Source organism: Dermacentor variabilis, chromosome 6 (assembly GCF_050947875.1).
Source record: "Dermacentor variabilis isolate Ectoservices chromosome 6, ASM5094787v1, whole genome shotgun sequence".
In the NCBI taxonomy this organism is placed as follows: Eukaryota; Metazoa; Arthropoda; class Arachnida; order Ixodida; family Ixodidae; genus Dermacentor; species Dermacentor variabilis.
Window position 1 is genome coordinate 93,975,944 of NC_134573.1, and position 20,186 is coordinate 93,996,129.

The window sequence follows — 20,186 nt, forward strand, 5'->3', positions numbered from 1 at the left end:
AAACTTTTGGTTGTTAGATCATCTCGGTTTTCTTGTTCGTCCTATGTGTTCTCTGATGCCATTTGCAGCCAGGCTATTCATTATTTTTTTAGACTGTAACAAGTCACTTTAATGGCCCTTGTGATGCTTCTATATACGTTATAAAATCTTTTATTTGGCCAATGTAGCAAGAATGTATAGTGTGAAGCAGTAAGCACAGGGTACGCTAACTTCAAATTAAAAGGTTTATTGTTAAAATGCAGTGATCTATAAAGGTTATCAGAAAGTAGTACAGCAATAAAACCTGATAAAGACTAGTGCTGGATGAAACCAAACATAAAAGCGGGAAAGGGAGAAAATACATATAGATATACAAGTACAGGGAAAAAAACATTGTGATCACCAAGTCTGCATGGGGATACATTCCAGGAAACTCATTCTTTTTTCCAATGGCATGGAACTGGAAGAATGTGCTTGCGTAAGCAAGCTGTCAGTCTGTCTACTGGAATAACAACAGTGTTTCTTGAAAGGTGCTGGCATGCAGGATTGGCAATTGTAATGATTTTTTTCCTGCACTTGGAATTTTTCTGTATTTTCTTTCTGTAGCATTTTTGTTTATGTTTTGCAGCATCAAGCACCAGTTTTTATCTATCCTTCAAAGATGTCTTTCTTTTTCTGAGGAAAACACGGGGAAGGCGGAAGATGGAAATTCAAGACGATGAGCAACACGAGAACAAGGTGAAAGTAGGAGCCAACGTTTCCACAAGTGGACCTTGAAGACGACAAGTCCAAATGTCGAAACGTTGGCTCCTGCTTTCACCTTGTTCTCGTTTTGCTCATTGTCTTTTTTTCTGGTAGTTTGTATAACTCGCCACATTTTTACAAATGAACCACAGTTGAAAGTTAGTCCTCATCCTGTTGATACTGGTTCATGCTATGCACTCTTTCAACATTTTTGTGTGTGTGTGCGTGTGTGTGTGTGTGTGTGTGTGTGTGTGTGTGTGTGTGTGTGTGTGTGTGTGTGTGTGTGTGTGTGTGTGTGTGTGTGTGTGTGTGTGTGTGCGTGCATGCGTGCGTGCGTGGTGCACGCGTGGATTTGGATGTGAAATCGGGCCCCTGGGCAGAGGTATCATTCTTCTCCTGCGCAGCCTTAGGAATTCTATAACTATAGTGCAACAGAAATACGATGGACAAGAAGAAAGTCAACACACAGAGCGCTTCGTTCTTGTCGGTTGTCTATCTGTTGCACTTTAGTTAATAATGAGAACACACAAACTCATCCAGTTTTCAGTTATTATGTCGGGCTTATAAGCCAGCTTGTGTCCTGGAATATCTGCGTGGCTATGTATCCTGTAGTTTAATTTCTGGCCATGTGCTTACAAGTCACGTGTCAATCTCCTGATTTTCCTGACAATCTTGTGTGATGTGCAGGCCCAGACAGTTTCTGGTGAATCCATGCAGGATGTTGTGCAGGGTGCTGCTTTGATTGCTTTCAGTTCAGCTTTTCTAGGTGTAGGGTGACCTGAAATGGTACTCACTTATTTGGGGTTTAGTTTTATGTAGTGTCATACTACTGTTAAACTGCTATTTCCACATCAGTGTACTATGTGTGCCTGACGTTTGCTTGCATATTCATGATTAGCAACCTCCTCTCTGTGTCTGGCAGTTGCATATAGTCTCCTGGCCTAACTGTTTGACCCCATATTTCACGGTATGGGCCTGTTGTGTTTCAAGTTCAGGTGCTTCCGACGTTGTTTCTAAAGGGAGGGGTAGTCGTCCTTCCATCTCATATGCTAGCTGGCACAGTATCTTGGGACCAGGTTCTGAGCTCTAGAGGCAAAGAATTTGTGCTGCAGGCTGCAACTCTACTCTGTCTAGGTGCTTGTTCGTTTGCTCTTTCTCATAGAAGTCTTCAAGCATGGTAAAGCCTTAAATACCTGTTACCCGATGCCTGTATTCAACGAGTTGTCTTTTTTGTGTGGCGCTGGTAATTCATACCGTACCATACCTTGGACACAAGCACAGCATCTGCGATTTTCCATAGTATCCACTCGTCCAGCCCCCATGATTTCAAGATTATTCTTTTCACCAGGTGTAGAATTTGCATCCAGGCACGGCATAATTATTTCACCCACATGCTGGCTCTGCTGTCATGGTCTTACGCTAGCTGAGGATTTGTGGATGTTGACTTGCAGCTATGTTTCTCCATCTATTGGGAGCACAATGTGCAATCTGTAGTAGTTCTTGATTGTAGTCTTTTTTCCGACGTCGATGTAAGCCGACTTAACAGAAAGCGAGAGACGAGACTGGCCAAGAAAGTTTGCAGTGTTGCCGAGGGCTTGTTGCATCATTCTTGATTTCTGTATAAGATAGCTTTCCCATAGACTGTAATACACCATAGGCTGTAGTGTTTCTTGAAGTATGCCTGTGTTGTTGGTGTGGGTGGGTCAAATGTACCTCCAACTCTTGCCTGGAATTTTCTGTTTTTCAGAAAGTTACTGTTTAAGTGCTCTACCTGAAATGTTTTTGCTCATCGTAGCTCTTATTAGAGTAGCATGAGGTACTGCTGTTAAAAGCCTCTTCACTCTCTTCATTCTTTCATGAGCGGTATTACACGATGTCCTCCAATAATGTTTCTGCTGCTTATGGCCCACTCATATCTGCCAGAAGGGACAATTCTTGAAAAAGGTTTTCTTTGTGCTATGTGTGGGACATAGTATGAGCATTCATGCCTTGACATTTATACTTCTGTAGAACCAGCTTCCTGACTGAGTACTTGCTATACCTGATTACGCTTATTTGTGCAGTGCTGTTGAACAATACATATTGATGCAATGAATATTTACTCACTCGAATTATCACAAAAGATGGTTGTTTTACAATTCTGCCCTTTGCTTTCTATTGGTGCTAGATTTCGCATAAGCATGCTCCCTATGCAATAGTATGTTGAAGTTTAAGGGTTCAATAAAAGGTGATGAACTAAACCTAAGTGCAAGAGCTTTTTTTACCCATGACTCCCATCGAAATGCGACTTCCATGGCTGGCAAATCAACCCCTCGCCTTGTGTTAGCAGCAGAATGCTATAGCCACAGTGGCAGGGTAATAAAGTGAGGAACAATATTTTTGTCTATAGATTTTAGATTTTTTTCTTGCCTGCATGTAAGTAAAATTTGGAATATGTTTGCCATTGCAAAAAAGCCCAGTTTGTGGTCCTTCATTGAATAAACCACATATTGTGAATAGTTGAAATGCAGAAATTTGTTCTAAATTCCTCGGGTGATATGTTTTGGAAGTAGCATGGTATTTCATTACTTATAAAGAGTGAAGTTCAGTGTTTGACGGAAGCCCGTCTGGTCGGGATGAAACATGGTTAAAAGGTTAACAAAAACCCGGGGCACTTCGCCGACCAGATAAATCTTTATTTGGTCGGCGAAGTGCCCCGGGTTTTTGTTAACCTTTTAACCACTTATAAAGAGTAATCACAGCAGATATCGTTATATGGGTTTACACACTAAGATATACAATCACGAACTTATTAGAAACATGTAAGGCAAAAATGATTCTGCACACTTGATCAACTGTGAACGAGCAAGAACTGCTTGTGCTGGCTGACTTCACTGCACAGTTTTGTTTCGTTTTCTTCACCGTGTAGCTTTATACTGTTTTATCTCCACAAGAACAGGCCGTTTGCCTGCGTTTCGCACTGTCGCACAAGTTTTACATGACGGTGCAGGAGGGTACGTTGTCACGGTGCCACTATAGCAAGCAAGTAATTTACTTAATCTACTAGCTGTAGTGTTAATTACCTTTCAAAGCAAGTGTTATTACAGATGCAGTAAGAATACAAAGTCTGCAACATAGTTAATGTTAATTGGTTTCTGTGCAAGAAAAGAAAATTCTCCAGAGAAGATGTGCAACTTAACGTGCATGTAATATTTATTCAAGCCACGGATTTAATGCTATTGTAGCAAATTCATTACGATAGCCTACACTTTTGCGTTGTCAAATTTAATAATAAATAAGCTTTCAAGATGCATCGGGAAATTCACGCTTGAAAACAGACAAGAAAATGCAACTGAACGGTACCGCGTTTAGCACAACGTTGAAACTTCGGGTACTTTGCTGTCTTGTCATGTGCCCTTACCGAGGTTGAAATAATTCAAGCAGCTTCGTAAGCGCGATTTTTGCATGCTGCTGAATAAAAGAAAATTGTGACGACCTCGTCGTCTGGTGGGAACGAACACTTAGTAGTGACAACTCGCAAAGGCGTACGAAGCAAACGTGAAAATGCACTTCATTTGCTGCGTAGCGTGTCAAGAAACGCATAGAAGTGGGAGAATGGAATCTGCTGGACCAGTTTTTTATTCTCCCTTCCCGTACGTACCGAATTCGGCAATCCACGTCTCCGGCACTGTACTTGTTGTGCGAGACGCCATTTTCAAAACAAACCAGCGAAATAGCTCCGCGATAGCTCTCCGCGCAATTTCGACAAAAATCGCAGCGATCGCTGCGGCGGAGCGACTGTGTGACCAACCGGTTGGTCGCAGCCGAAAATCGGCGGGTCGGCACTCCGACTGCGATTTTCATCACAAACGACGGAAATCGCACTTCCGGTGCGACGAGAATCGCATCATGTGAAACAGGCTTTAGGCGCCTTTGGCGGACGCCGTAGGGACGCGTTGCCGGCGCTCGAGCGCATTGTGTGCGATTTGGCACTACTTTACTAGCCTTCCAAAAGCTCCATTGGTGTCTAGTGTTTGCCATAGCAGAGCCACGCATAACTTTTATTAAGGCGAAAGCCTTAAGAGGAAGCTCTAGCTCGGGCCCAACTCCGACGTGGCCTATTCAAATACATGTAAAACGCAAAAGCGCTTTTCTGAAATAACCCCTGGACCAATTTTAAGGAAATTTGTTGAATTTGAGAGAGAAACTTAAATTCTAGTGACTGTTGGAAGCTGAATTTCGATTTAGGGCCTGAATTTTGTTATAAGGATTTTCAAAAAATTCGAAAGTTTGAAAAAGATTGAAGCCCGAAGTTTACATAATAATAGCTCTGCATCAAGAAAAGATATCGCGTTTCTGTAAGTGGCATCCATCAGATAGTTGAAAGCGAACAAATTCGGTGTGTCATTTTATATCTTACCAGAAGTTGTTACATTGTTTACAAGTGTTCTGCAAAAGCTGCATTTCAATATAACTAAATTTTTTCAGATTTATGAGTAACCTATCAATTTTGTGCGCTTTAGATGCACTATTAGATGCAATTGACAGAATCATTTTATCAGTTTTCGTTACTGAGTTACAGAGTTGTAAACTTGATAGTTTCGTTCCTTGAAAATTTTTGATTTTTGCCATTTTTAAATAAAAGAATGAGGACATAAATCAAAAATTTGAAACAAACCGTCACTAGATTTTAAGTCTGTCTTTTAAATGCAATAAACCTCGTCAAATTCTGTGCAGTGGTTGCTGAGAAACACTAATTCTCATTTTACATGTATTTAGATGGGCGCACCCGAGCTAAAGCTTCCCTTAAGAGGGAGCATCAGCTCGGGTGCTTCTATCTAAATACATGTGAAAGGAGAATTCGTTTTTGTCGGCCACCAATGCACCAAATTTGATTGTATTGGATTTGATTTGGGTGTATTTGAAAGAAGAGCTAAAAATCTAGTGACTGCTGGTTTCACATATTTAATTTAGGACGTCAAATTTAGTTAAAAATCGCCAAAAATCGAAATTTTTCAAAAAACGAAACTGTCAAGTTTACAACTCTAACTCTGCAAAGAAAATTGACATCACAATTATATGAATTTCATCAAATAGTACATCTAAAACGGACAAATTATGTATGTTACACATGAATAAAAAATCTAGTAATATGGAAATGTAGCTTTCGCAGAACCCTCACACACAACGTAACAAATTCACATAAGATATAAATTTACATATCGAATTTGTCCGCTTTGAGTGATTTAATGGATGCCGTTTACAGAACCACGGTATCTGTTTTCTATTTAGAGCTAATTATTTGTAATAATTGTAATTTCTACTTTTTTCTGAATTTTACATGTTTGAAAACTTTTTTAACAAAATTCATGCTCTAAATCAATATTCCGCTACAACTGTCACTAGAATTTAACTTTCTCTCTCACATGCAACAAACTTCATTAAAATCGACCAGGGTTATCTCAGAAAAGCGTTTCTGCGTTTTACATGTACTTGGATAGGCCACGTCGTAGTTGGGCTCGAGCTAAAGCTTCCTCTTAAATGCCTAATCAGACGTTGGCCTTGAAAACGCAGCGTGCGGAACTGAAAGTCATGTGAGCTCGCCTCGTGCAGAGACGCGCTTGCAATGTTCCACTGCTTGCGCGCACGTGGCCGTCTGCTGCCACAGGTGGATCCGACGCCGCTCATCATTCCAAAAAAAGAAAACGGCCAAATGAATATTATAGAGTTATTTCAGGCACTTCAACCCATGACCTTCTGAGGAAGTCGAACCCTCTATGTTGGAGTCAAAAGCACGACATTTGGCGATAAGTCGAAGACACACTTAAATAATATAATGTTAATTACGGCACTCATACCCAAGGTTTTTGGTGGGAGTCGCACCGTGGACCTATGGTGGGTGTCGAAGCCACGACGTTTGGTGTTAATTAGATCGAAGGCAATTAAGGGACCGTTAAATAAGGTAGCGTCAATTGAGGTACCCGAAACCATGACTTTTGGTGGGGGAAAAAGAGTAATAAAAAATACCAACGCATTCGAATGAAAATGTGGAGTAATTTATTGAATGTCTCTTCAGCGCTCAGGCTTTTGCCTTCACCCTATTCGGCGTATGGCAGAGCGGCTGTCAATTTTTGAACCTAATATGCATGAATAACCGACTTCACAAGCATCCGAAATGTACAACTGACACTCGTAGCATCGATGTCGATATAGAATTCAGGAGCAGGACGCCATGTCCACTAGGTTATGCTAGTATAGACGGTATTTGCGTTCAGTCACATGCACCAGAATAGCGCTAGAACAATACTACTCTGTGAGCTGTTCAAATCAAATTACTTCAATTGGCTGGAACTTCATCAGAAAAGAAAGCTCGGCTGTCGCTAAGATACTGTAAAAACACAAATAGAGCGTGATTTCGAACACATCTCAGTATAATAATCTTTTCATCAGAGCTTAAAAAAAGAAACCTACATGTTTGGTGCACAATTGAAAAGACGTCAGAAAAAATATTCAACAAACAATTTCAAAATTCGACAAATGAGCGTTTAGCCAGGCTAAGATTTGTGTTCTTGTTTTTGTTTTTGTTTTCAAGCAAGATTTTAATAGCATATACCCATGTCCATACATCCCAGGTGGCTGTCGTGGGAAGAACAGGTGCTGGAAAGTCGTCACTTGTGCTAGCGCTTTTGCGAATGATTCAAAGGACATCCGGTGCGATCACTATCGACGGAACAGATATCTACGATGTGCCACTTAAGAGGCTGCGCTCGGCTATAGCAATCATACCACAGGTAAGGCAGAAGAAGCGACATATTCTTTTTACAGCGAAGCTGTGAGCCTCTAGTTGGTTGCGTTTTTCGTGTCTGCGTCCGTCAGCAAAAATGTGGACTGTACAGGGCAAGGAGCAGTGGCTCGTGCTCCCATAAGGCAGAGGCTTCAAGCCGTCAGCAAAGCGAAACAGACAGCGCTTACATTTACTAACGACTGCTGCCGGGATAGTTGGTTTAGAAATGGTTTTAGGCGCAAAAAAAATAAGACGCGGACAACAGAATAAATGTTGAATAAATTGAATGAATTAAACAAATGCGCCTGTCCGTGTCTTTTATTATGTTGTCTGCGTCCTATTTTTCGCTCCTAAAACCATTTCTAAAAGGGCATACATTCTTTGGAATCACGCATACAACATGCAGAACAGCATACGTTTCAATAAATAGCAAGGGCAAACAATCATCTAATTATCAAAACAATCACCCCGCGAATACATGCAAAGTGCATTAAGAGGCCTATCGCACGGCAATTTTTTCGTGTATACGCGAGCTTCTTTCCCGCTCGAAAAACCCATTTTTATGTAGCACGTATTGAGCAACAGAAGGCTGTATCGAGTGTTTTTCATGTTGCTCTACGATTTTCCCATTCAGAGTGTTTCATCTAACTATAATATATGAGAAATTGAGTAAATAATTTAGACTAATTATGTAATTATGTGGAGGAGGAGGAATAAACTTTATTAGTAGAAATGAGCCGACGGTGAAATCGTCCCAGGTGGGCGGCGTCCCTAGTCCAGGATGCCGTGGGCCTGAGCCGATAGCTTGGCCCTGCTCACCAGGCGATGCTGGTCCTCAGGGCTCGAGCTTGCCAGCTGGGCCTCCCACTGCTCGACGTCCGGTGATGGGCGGTGTCGTTCGGTGATGGGCGGTGTCGATGGGTTTTGTTGACATTCCTACGTGGCATTTGTATATTTTTAAATCTCGCTTCTTGATAATTCGCACACGATTATATATAGTTCTACGACGTGACCGACTACCTAGACTTCACACACATAAACATTTTTCCACTTTGACACACTTAATGATCCTGCATTAAAAGGTGTTGTTTCCTGAACGCATATTTTATTCTTGCTGGCACATAAAGGATTATTTAGTTAAAATAGAATTTTGGATATTCATGGAAAACACACTCAAAGGGAGCAGCCGTAGGTGTTAAGATGCGATTAGGAAGTATGCAGGACCAGGATCGTGCGATCAATCGCTGAACTGGGGTTATCGATGCGATATGCTCTGGGTGGCTCCAACTAGACACACACGAAGAAACACTACATACACATGCTTAACTAAATTACATTGGAAATTACGTTGCTAATGCTAGGCCAAAACAAAACAGCAACACTAATTCTACAGAAACATCTGTGTTCCTGTACCTGGCGCCTGGAAACTCGCCCAGACTATCCTCATTCCAAAACCTGGCAAGGAGCCTGGCGTCGATAACCTTCGCCCCTTCTCGCTAACGTCGTGCGTGGGTGAAGTGGCCGAGCATGTCGTACTCAACACAGTCGGCCGGTATCTCGTAGACCAAGACTGCTTCACACACCGCATGAGCGGCTTCGACCCGGGCTCTCGATGAAAGATACAATGCTTCTCCTGAAACACCAGATCATAGACGCCGGGGCCACTTGAGGCACCCGCGCCATACTCGGCCTCGTCTGGGAGAAGGCGTTCGATAACATCGAGCACTCGGCAATACTTAAGACGATCGCGGACCTAGGATTTGGGCGCCGGTTCTACGAGTTCGTCCGCTCCTTCCTAACCGGTTGCAAGGCAGTGGTCCGTGCCGGAGACCTCCCGTCGAAAGAAGTCGAGCTCGGACAGCATGGCACCCCCCAGCGTTCCGCCCTCTCGCCGAAGCTGTGCAACCTTGTGATGATCGGGCTTTCCGAACGCCTCTCGAACATACAAGGCCTCAACTATACTGTATACGTAGGTGGCATCACCATCTGGTGCTCCGAGGGGCAGGATGGCTTTATCGAATCCGCTCTGCAGGAGGCAGTTGAAACCACCAAGCACACGGGCCTGAAGTGCTCCTCGACCAAATCGGAGCTGTTGCTGTACTGTCCAAAACGACAAGGCAAAAAGCCTAAGGGGTAGAAACCCCCGACAGAGCGCAACATCACCGTCCCCATCAAAGACGGTCGCCCCATCCCCAGGGTCGACTCTATCCGAGTACTGGGAATGATAATCGAGGCGGGTGCATCAAACATTCAAACGGTCCACAAGCTGACGACAAAGGCGGACAGCGCGATACGACTCGTACGCAGAGTGGCAAGCCATCACCATTGCTTCGAAGAAGATACTCTGCTACGTCTCCTACACGCTTTAGTCCTGTGTCACTTTACCTACGTCGCAGAAATGCACAAGTGGATACAATCGGAACGTGACAAGCTCAATGTACTCATCCGAAAGGTAGTAAAGCGGGCCCTCGGGCTCCCGATCACCACGCCGGCGTATCGACTTCTCGAGCTTGGGTGCACAATACGCTCGAAGAGATCACTGAGGCTCAGGAGAGAGCATAGACGATACGACTGACGACGACCAAGGCGGGCCGTCACATCTTGCACGAGCTTGGCAACTTGCCAATGAACACCCATGATCCACCGGAGTTTACACCGGTTCCCCGCAAGCTCGGCGACCTGATCACGATCGCGCCCATTCCGCGAAACGTACATCCAGAACACAATCACGGCAGGCGCCTAGCCCGGGTGACCGCATTCCTCAAACGCACAAAGAAAGCGACACGACGTCGCTTTCGTGGACGCCACCGCCAACCGATGCAATCGAGCCTTCACCGCGGTGGTGGTCTTGTTCTCGCAGCGGAGCCTAAATGCAGCCACGGTACTCACACGTGACCCCGAGAGGGCGGAGAAGGTGGCAATAGCCCTGGCAATGCTCGACGACAAGCCAAAGATAGTATTCAGCCACTCGGGACCGGCCATCAAAGCGTTCGAGAGAGGAGTCGTCTCCAACCAGGCGTTACACGTCCTCCGCGGCACTGATCCGAGCATCCTCAGGCCGCACACCGTCATCTGGTTTGCCGCCCACCTGGGTCGGATCCCGGGCACCCCGCCCAACCTCAACGAGACAGCCCACGACGCTGCGCGCACGCTTACCGACTGCGCCGTCACCCCCGGGCAACCGCGTCTCGATGAATTGGGGGCGAAGAGGGACGCCGCAGTAACGTACAACGAAATCACTAAACACATTTAGTTGAAACGACGTCTCTCTTGGCCCCCGCACCCCAATCTAAACAGACCGCAGGCGCTAACGCTACGCTTGTTACAGACACATACCTATCCCAACCCCGCCACGTGACAGATCATCTAGCCAGACGTCTACCCTGACGATGCGTGTCCCACCTGCGAGGACACCGCGACACTCACAAACGTGCTCTTGGACTATAGAAAGAAACGCTCCGCCCGATTCTATCTCGTACAAGTGGGAGAACAACACCCTGCGAAAGCCGCTACTACAAAACCAGCAATGGGTCGTCAAGCAGGCTAGTACAGCGGCCGCCAGATCCTCCCTGTCGGTCTCTGCGTGGGAGACGCCCACTGCACGCTGACGTGCGTCCTGCAGTATCTTTAATAAAGTTTGCCCAGTCAAATCTGTGCTCCACATCGTTATTGCCTTTCGTAGACATTTTTGTGGAACTGTGAATAAAACAGTTGTCAGTCTGCGGTTTATCATGTGTGTCATTGTGTTCCTTCGCATGTGTGTTGTCAGAGCAATGCAGCGCAGCCTGCCATCTATTGCTGAGGACCAACCAGCCTTTATGCAACCGTTTTTAGAAACAGGGGTATTGAAAAATTGCCGGAGGAGGATATAAAAAGATAAACTGATAATGATAGCGGTGGTGAATCAAAAGTCAATATCTATAGTTGAAACAATATATCTCACTTTTTCACAGGACCCATCCTTGTTCTGCGGTACTCTACGCGAAAATTTGGATCCTCAAGGTCGCATGCCCGATTCTGAGCTTTGGAGTGCCTTGCAGAAAGTGGGGCTCGAAGAAATCACTAGGAGCAACCCCAGCGGCCTGTCCTTTCTGATAGCTGAAAAGGCAGAAAACCTAAGGTACGTGTGAAAGATGCATGCTAGTGATCGGTTATCCGGATTAGTCATAGGTATATAAGGTCATAAAGTTTTCACTCACGGTAGCAATGATCATTATTACATCGATTACTGCAACATACTAAAAATGAGAAGCCAGGCTAGTGTTCACAAGCCTTTTCACTCTTTATATATCTACAACTCACAAAAGGGCTAAAATAGTTTATCGTATTCGAACTATGCGGATCTTCATGGGAGCAGGTCCATGTGTTCGCTTATGTGCTTAGTGCATTGTAAACAGCGCATACACCGAAAAAGCATTTTGTGGCAAGGATCACCGACACTTTAACACAGAATATCTAACCGTCTACTTGTGCGAATGACGTGCACTTCTTTCAAATGCATCAGCTTTTTTATTGTTTGTATTGGATGAGTCGCATCTACACCATCTGAGATATCTGTCGTTTCCACCCCTCGCAGTCGCTCGAACTGCAAGTTCTGGTTGCACAGCTGCTGGTCTTGGTGGAAAAGCACATCGTGAAATTTAAAAATGTTGCACTAAAATGCATGCGAACCCACTACACACAATAAATTGCGCTTGCAAAAGAGGCATAGCGAATGAAAGGTTAAATGGGCCCTCGCCAGGTGACATTTAAAATGTTGGGCATACGCTGTAAGTTGTTGCGCTACGTCTTGGGAGTGTTCTACCGCAAGAAATTTTTCAAAACTGTTCATTAATAGCGGAAGTAGAAATATTTAAGTGCCGCAAACTCTTTATTTCAGGACACGAGCGTCACCGCCAACATAGACACTCTTTCCACGTGTCACGTCTAGCCTCCAAAGTCAAAATTTATTTCCTGCGTTCTCCCATCCCATATAGGAGCTCGAGAATCGCGTGACGCAAACGTCACAGGCCCCGCCTCCTCTTTTCTCTCCTCGCTTTTTGTTGCGCTGCGCACTTCCGCTGACGGTCTTTCTCGAGCGAGCGGTTGCGTTTGTCTCGTTTCGTCAGCGCACTATTTTCCGCAATGTGCATGAGAACAACTAACTAGCAGTGTAAGTCAGTGCTACACGAACAATGCGAGAGATACAACCGGCTCACAGAGCCTGGGCACTATAAAGTAAAGCTATTCGAAACTTTTTTATTCCAATTTTTCAATCAGTGCGCCGCGATAGGTCAAAAACTTTTTTGGACCATCCCCACTTCACCTGTACGTCATGCGACGTCACGAAAACGCCGATAGCACCCATTCTGACTTGACGCGTACACACTGATCATGCATGATTCTGCCGAACAAAAGAAAAATATTCATTTCTGATTCGACGCCTTTTCGACATTAACCATCTGCTATTGGTCAGAAGGTTTCAGGCTGCACTCACTTCACCTGTCTGTCACTCGACGTCACAGAACCTCTAAAACTCGTTGCGTCAGAGTGTGTGTGTGTGTGAAAACATTTATTGGAATAAGGACCGGAGGCTCGACTTCTTAAGTCAAGGCGGGCCGCTCCCTGTTGGCACTGACAGGCCAAGCCTTTCAGCGACATCATGGGCCCTCTGGACGGCCCTTAGTTGGTCCTGAAACAATGGGCTTTGGATCCTTTTCTCCCACTGTGTCCATTCTTCAACGAGGTTGGGGAGAGTCGCGGGGCACCCCGCCAGCATATGTCTGATTCCAATGATGCCATTACAATCGTTGCAGTCCATCTTAATTTCCCTCTCTGGATATATTTTATTAATAGTGTACGGTGTGGGATATGTACCTGTTTGCAATAAGCGCAGTGAGACTGCCTGAGCACTGTTCAGTTTTGAATGGGGCAATGGGAATTACCTGCGTCCTAAATAGTAGTGTTTGGTAATGTCATTGTATGTTATTGAATGATCTCTAGATTCCCTGGCTTGATGGTGAACGGCTCGGTTGTGACTGTCACGGTCAGCAAGTCCTCGTGCCAAGTCATGAGCAACCTCATTGAGGTTTATCCGAGTCTCGTCCACTTTTCCCATATGCGCAGGAAACCATCGAATTTCAGTTCTCATAATCCCAATGTTTTCAAAAAGTTTAGCTGCAACACCAGCGACGTAGCCTTTATCAAAACAATTTATAGCGGATTTCGAATCACTGTAAATGTAGGCCCACTTATTACTCCTGATGGCTAGAGCAATTGCCACTTGTTCCGCCACCATGGGGTCCTTGGTAAAAATAGTGATAGCATCTTGCACCTTCCCTTGATAATCTTAGACAATAGCCGTATATGCTTCTTTACCTTTCACCCAGGCTGCATCAACTATAGCTGCCAATTGGTTCTGCTGTTCTATTTCCTGAAGAGTGCTGTGACAGAGAGCAAAGGCGTGTATTAGCCTCAAAGCGCTGTCCTCTCCTAAGCCTCTGTGTCTATTGGTAATTCTCCTTAGTAACCTAATGACTTCATCTGTTTTATTCGAGATATGTTGTATTGTTCTATAGTTAGCATGGTTTCCTCTATGTGATACCCAAGAACCTTGATTGTTTCAACTAGCCTGACTGCGGATCCTTCATGAGTGTATAAGCAAACTCTTGGCTCATCATCCGGAATGTAACCTCTTGGTTTGCGACCTTTTCTGCGATGTTTAAAGACCAAGAGTTCTGATTTGGCTGCCGAGCATTTCAACCCCATGTCTTTCAGTGTGTTCTCTACAACATATAAACTTTCCTGTAATCTGGTCTCTGTCTGTCCTACATTACCCTTGGCACTCCATATGGTTATGTCGTCGGCATATACCACATAATGTATACCCTCAATTTTCTCCAGACTGGCCTTTACGCGTTAAATATGCAATAATAAGCCGTCAGAGTGGCCTTTACGCGTTAAAAATGCAATAATATGCCGAACTAAATGGGACTTTTCATCAACAGCTGGAGACTTCCTCGTTCTGAAAGGAATAGATGGCTGCCGCAGTTCACTCAGGCACTGGCTATATAACGGCCATATAACGTTATATGGCCAGTGCGTTATATGTAACGGCCATATAACGTTATCAAACCCTTTCGGCACGTGTCCGTAATCGTTCTGCCAACTCTTCGTTCATCAGGATCCTTCTTAGTGGCATTTTAAACACTCCGTTGCACGGCGCCACGATTTTTAAAAAGTCACGGCACGCTAAGTAAGGGAAAGCGGACCAATCGCAGACGCCGACACCACCCTCTTCATCCAGTTATCGCTATTCAGCGCGCTGGCTCGGCCCCATTGAAACCCCCTCCATTTGAGCGTGCTCCTCACCTCTTGTCAGCCAATTACATAAGAAAAACCGCTCAATGTAGACGATGTTATTCGTTTTGAAAGCAAACAAACGTGACCTCCTATAAACGACGAGAGCGTTTGATGGGGCTGTTCAGGCAACGCTGCGGGTCAGCGGTCAATGCTTGCGTCGGCGGTTACGTAGATTTGACGTCAGGAGATTGGAATAAAAAGATATCGGAATAGTTTTACGCTATAGGGCCCCATGATCAGGGGCTGGAACACATTGGAAAATGACACAGTTTAGTTGTCGTTGCACGCGACCGAACGATGTGGGAACAAGCCGAAGAAACAGAAGTACATTTCTTGTGCTATGATACGAAGTTAAACAGAAAACACGCACAAATTCGGTTTGTGTGGTTCATTTCTCCCAGCCTTAATTCGCCTATTGAAGCACGAAATTAAACAGCGACGTCACAGCGCAGACATGTATGTAGGCGCACTTCAGCATATACGTCACCTCTCCGGCAGGGAGCACGCAGCTCACGAGGAGAAGGGCAAATGGTGTTTTCTTTGAAATTTCATCTCTTTCCGCGGCGCGTAGCGATGCAATACTTAGCAGACACGATCGTTAGCGCACATTGTATGGACTGCGCTTCTCAGCTCAAGATGGCCAGACCAGGTTAGGGGCCGTTTAAATGCAACCGCGGTTTGTCAATTTCTATCCATACCCCGCTACCAAATTTTCTGCTGAACTTCACTGACTTGAGAACAGCCAACCGTATTTGTTACAAAAGTATCGAGTGATTTCATGGCCTTGATTTGCGCGCGCAAGCTCGAAGTAAGTACGTAAGTTTTGACATACGAGCACTTTGCGCAAACTGCATAGTTCGTTAACAAATTGCCGTTAAATTATGCAGCGCCATCCGCGTTGTTTAGATTACACCTATAACAAATTACGGCACTGCACGCTGCATTGAGTTACACATAACCTTTCAGATATAAATACCATATCTTGATGTATGCTGAGCACACGCTAAAAAATGTAATTGTTCCAAGCATGAGACCATGTGAAAACACTATTTCCCGTATTCCCACGTCTTCTGCTTTACTCACATTGAAAGTGAATCCCACCATTAAGGCTTTATCAATAGCGCTCGCGACATGCTTTATACTCGCGGGGCTTTTCTCTCGGTAATTTTGCTCATCGTAAAATCTGGAGTATTCTTTTTTTAAGTAATCTGTCCCAATGCGCTCCTCAAAGCTGGTACGAGATTCAGTGATGTCCACTGACAGACACCTAATTGGTATTAGGGACCCGAAGACCCCCCTAATCCCCTATTTATTTGTTTGATTTCTTTCTGGCGCATTGTAGAAATTTATTTCTACAACGCGACACAGAAAACAGGCTACTATCACTTAAATGGTGGCGTGCTTCTGCCGTGTTCCTTGCTTTATGTGTTTGCATAGCCAGCACAAGGTCGCTGAACATTGTTAACATAAGTAATGGCACTGCGACATTACTTTACTAAAAAAAATTTCATTGACAGTTTTCGGATATTTCTTACGATGCGCGTATCCCTTTCTGGAACTATATTTTTTTGTTATACTTTATCGATTGCAGTGCCGGCCAGAGACAGCTGGTGTCGTTCGCTCGGGCCTTGCTTCGTGGTACAAAGATTCTAGTGCTCGATGAAGCCACTTCACAGATGGACCAGGAAACAGATCGCCGGGTGCAGGCGACCCTTCGGGAAAGCTTTTCCCATTGTACACTAATCACAATAGCACACCGCATCGACACAATCCTCGATTATGACCGGTAAGAGCATCGCCTGCTTTATAACGCCCAAGCAAACTTTCCATCTGGCATTCTGTTTCAGTCGTGTCAAATCTGCGTGGTTTCGCTAGACCCATGCATTTTTTCTTGTAAACCATTCTAAAACTTTGAAGGCATTATGGCCTTTGAGTAAACACCTAAATTATCCCAGTGAAAAGGAGGAATTCGCTAGAGAACGCATTCGCATTTGCCCTAGAGAACCTTTGTTAATCGGTATATGCAAGTTATTCATCTGTACACTGGTTCATATATCGAAACACGTGGCTCCAGGCAAATAATTCTACATATGATCGTCATTTCTGAAGATTTTATGCACGTTAATCTTGGAGCTATCAAGTACGAACGGGTTGTAGCTCTGAGTGCGAGAAATTCATGTCAAATGTATCGTTGCCTATTGCCATGTGCGGACATGAGCGTCAGCGGGAATGATCCCAAATGTTCTCACATTCAAGAATCCGGCAGTTTTAGTTCACCAAACTATGACCACGTTATATGTAGTCATTTGTAAAGAGCGACAAGAGCTGCACGAATATATAAAATTTACTCAGTGCACCACGAAAGGCTAATTTTGATGAGGCTTTTGTTGAGACGAATGAGGGGAAACAATAGCAAAGTTATCTTATTGCAAAGCGAAAGTAACCTTAATGTTTCAAGGGCGTTATTATACACACGTACATGTTTCACGACAGACAATCTTTTATTCGGTGAGTGGATTTTGTAAACCTGTCGCGCGTGTTCCATGGTGAAAGCATCTTTCTGACTTTGAATGTGTGACGTGGCCAGTTAACTGCAGTGACAAAAAAAGCAATATGAGCAGAGCTGCTGCAGTCATCATCTAAACCCGTGACTAGTTTATGCAAATGTGGGTCAACCGCAAAATATACCACAACATTAATCAAAATCAAGGATTAGAATGGGAGTCTGGACATCATAATGTTAAACTCTTATAAGCGTTTGTACATCAGTCAATGTAGGTAATATTTCAAAAAGATTATAAAAGTGCAGAGAACTGACAAATTTGGCTATTATAGTATGTAAATGCATTGAATCCTGTAAGGTCACAATTTTTGTACATACGCTGCGGAGCTTCATGTCTCAGAATGCTAATTTCAGTGCGGGAAACCTACCACAAACCCATAGTTGTACTTGTCGGATACGCTATAGTGAAGTTTCAGCTGGGGCTAGAAGAACAAAGCAATTATGCAAAATTTAAATATTCTACTAATAAAGTATACCTCAAATATAATTTCATTATTTTTCTGCAAATCTACGCTCTATGGCAACAAATAAATATGTTCCATTTTCTTTTGTATGTGAAATTGATGGGAATGCAGATGCGTTTTTTTTCTTAACATTGCATGCATCCTAAATTGTCAGGTTGAGTTTAACAGTCTGACGGTACTGCGAGGTACTTTCTAGCATACACATGGAAATTAAAAAAAAAGACAGCTATAAACTGCCTGCAATACTCCTAAAGTACTCGTAACAGGTGTCGCTGTAAACAAATTGCTGCAGATATCGTGGCCGGCGAACAGTGCCATAGGTTTCGATGCGGGCACACTATGCTTCGTTTCATACACATGAGGCAGCGCCGCGAATGTTACATAAGTTGTGCGGCCATGTACGTCTCACTCCCGATGTTGGAAAGTGCAGCTCTTCTTGATCTGAATAGTTTTCTGCAAGGTAAGTACTTCGTATACGACAACCCACGTCGATGAATGCAAATTCACGTCGAATGACTCAGTACTTGTCCATTTGTGCCTTTAATAGCCGACGTGCGATTTTTTGTCGTGAGCACTATGTACTGGGGTGGCTCGTCGTGGAATTATGCACTCCGCTAATGTCGTGGTAACCAGGTTCAGATGTGCGACGTATTTTGTACAATAAATACGCCATATTTCGTGACCATAAAGGTACGACACATAATTTTCCATCAAATTACACTGCGCGTACTTAATATATTTCTTTCAAAAGTGACGCAGTATTTTGCGCCGCGGATGCTAACAGTGAGAGAAGTCGCTCTAGCTTACGTAGCTTACACATAGTCCAAATCACATTTGAAAAAAGAACCTTTCATGACACCGGAGCTAGAACATCGAATCATATACACAGGACGACAGTTTGGAAACACGCACTCAGTATACCCTGCAACAGAACACGTTTATGCGGTTCATATTTCTGAATACGTAATGCTTTCAGTGCACTCATAACCATAAATAGGGGTTGCTCGAACAAACAACACCGTGTCTCACGGTATCCATGCAAAATAAACCAGAGATGTTAGTGTGGCCACGTTTAGTGAATTGATGCGAGAAAATTCAGGATGTCGCCATTATATTTCAGAGTCGTCGTCATGGGAGATGGAAGAGTTATAGAATGTGGACACATATATGACCTCCTGGCTGATCGAGGCTCCACCTTTCGCAGCATGGCCGCCGGCGCTGGAATACCGCTGGAATAATCATCGGCATTTCGCTTGAGGATGCATATGCTGCCATCTGGTGGCTGATCATAGTATGATATCACTGTAATAAACTCACATCACCTCCTTTTAGTATAATATTAATTTTTTCTTTCAGCTCACTTAACAAACTTTGGTTCTGCACACAATTTTTATTGTTGAAAAGCGCATGAGTCTTCCAAATCTTGGCGTAAAGCTTGTCACTAGTGCATCTTATGCGGCTGTTTTTTCATTCTTATGTTCTGCCACGGTGTCTTTAATATGAAGTTTTTTTTTGTAACAAAAGGCCTACGCAAGTCCCTGCACGACCTGTGAAACAATGTCTTGAATTTGTGAATGGGAAGACAACTCCTGGATTCTGTAGGAGCTACTTACACAGCCGTGAATTGCAGCAAAAGAAAATAACCCGTGGAAGTAGCACAAAAATATAGCCAGGAAACAAGTAAAGTGTTATGAAACAGGAACATGTAAACGCATTTAGAAGAAATTGTAATTACCTTCAAAAGAATTCCTGCGTGGTTAACTCTGTTGAAGACACCTAGATACTGTTTGAAATTCCATCAACTGCACTCCAATCACTGTTGTAAAACGTAGTACAACATGGTTTAATTACCTAATTCGCCTTATCAATCACAATTAGCCGCGGTTTTTTGCAAGCACTGACACAATATGAAAAGAGATAGCAAGCACTAGCGAGATCTTTTCGTCAGCACTTTTTTAACAAATAGTTGATATAAATGGTTACGCGAACACTGGACGTAGCACAGCGCAGTTCAATCAACCTAGCAACATTTTTACTGATGGAACCAGCAGCACGACAAATAAATTCAATGCTGTTAAACTTTTGTGTCAAGGCGCTTGATTGGCATTTCTACGTGAGAAAGCCCTGTTTCGTGCCATAATCTCAATTACGCGTGCTGATTCTCGTGAGACCAGCATAACCATTGTTGCTTGGGACGTTCTTTCGTTCTCTTTTTTTTTTTTTTTTGATTACATAGAATACTTACTGCATCAATAAGAGCTAAGTTAGAGTCTTTCTGCTTGTCAGTCTAGCGGTGTTCACCTAAACTTTGATCAAATATGGCAAAATCATA

The 20,186-nt window shown here is 43.8% G+C and overlaps 1 protein-coding gene across 1 annotated transcript in view; it reads left to right on the plus strand.

Annotated features, from left to right (window-relative positions):
• LOC142586219 (multidrug resistance protein mrp-7-like) overlaps nt 1-19,174 on the plus strand; it is a 105,619-nt gene extending 86,445 nt beyond the window's left edge. Inside the window, exons 21-24 of the mRNA XM_075697469.1 lie at nt 7,335-7,493; nt 11,440-11,606; nt 16,419-16,613; nt 18,975-19,174. Of these exons, the coding sequence (XP_075553584.1) occupies nt 7,335-7,493; nt 11,440-11,606; nt 16,419-16,613; nt 18,975-19,092 (639 nt within the window). The 3' untranslated portion in view covers nt 19,093-19,174. The remainder of the gene's footprint in view (nt 1-7,334; nt 7,494-11,439; nt 11,607-16,418; nt 16,614-18,974) is intronic.
• Nucleotides 19,175-20,186: the final 1,012 nt, after the last annotated feature.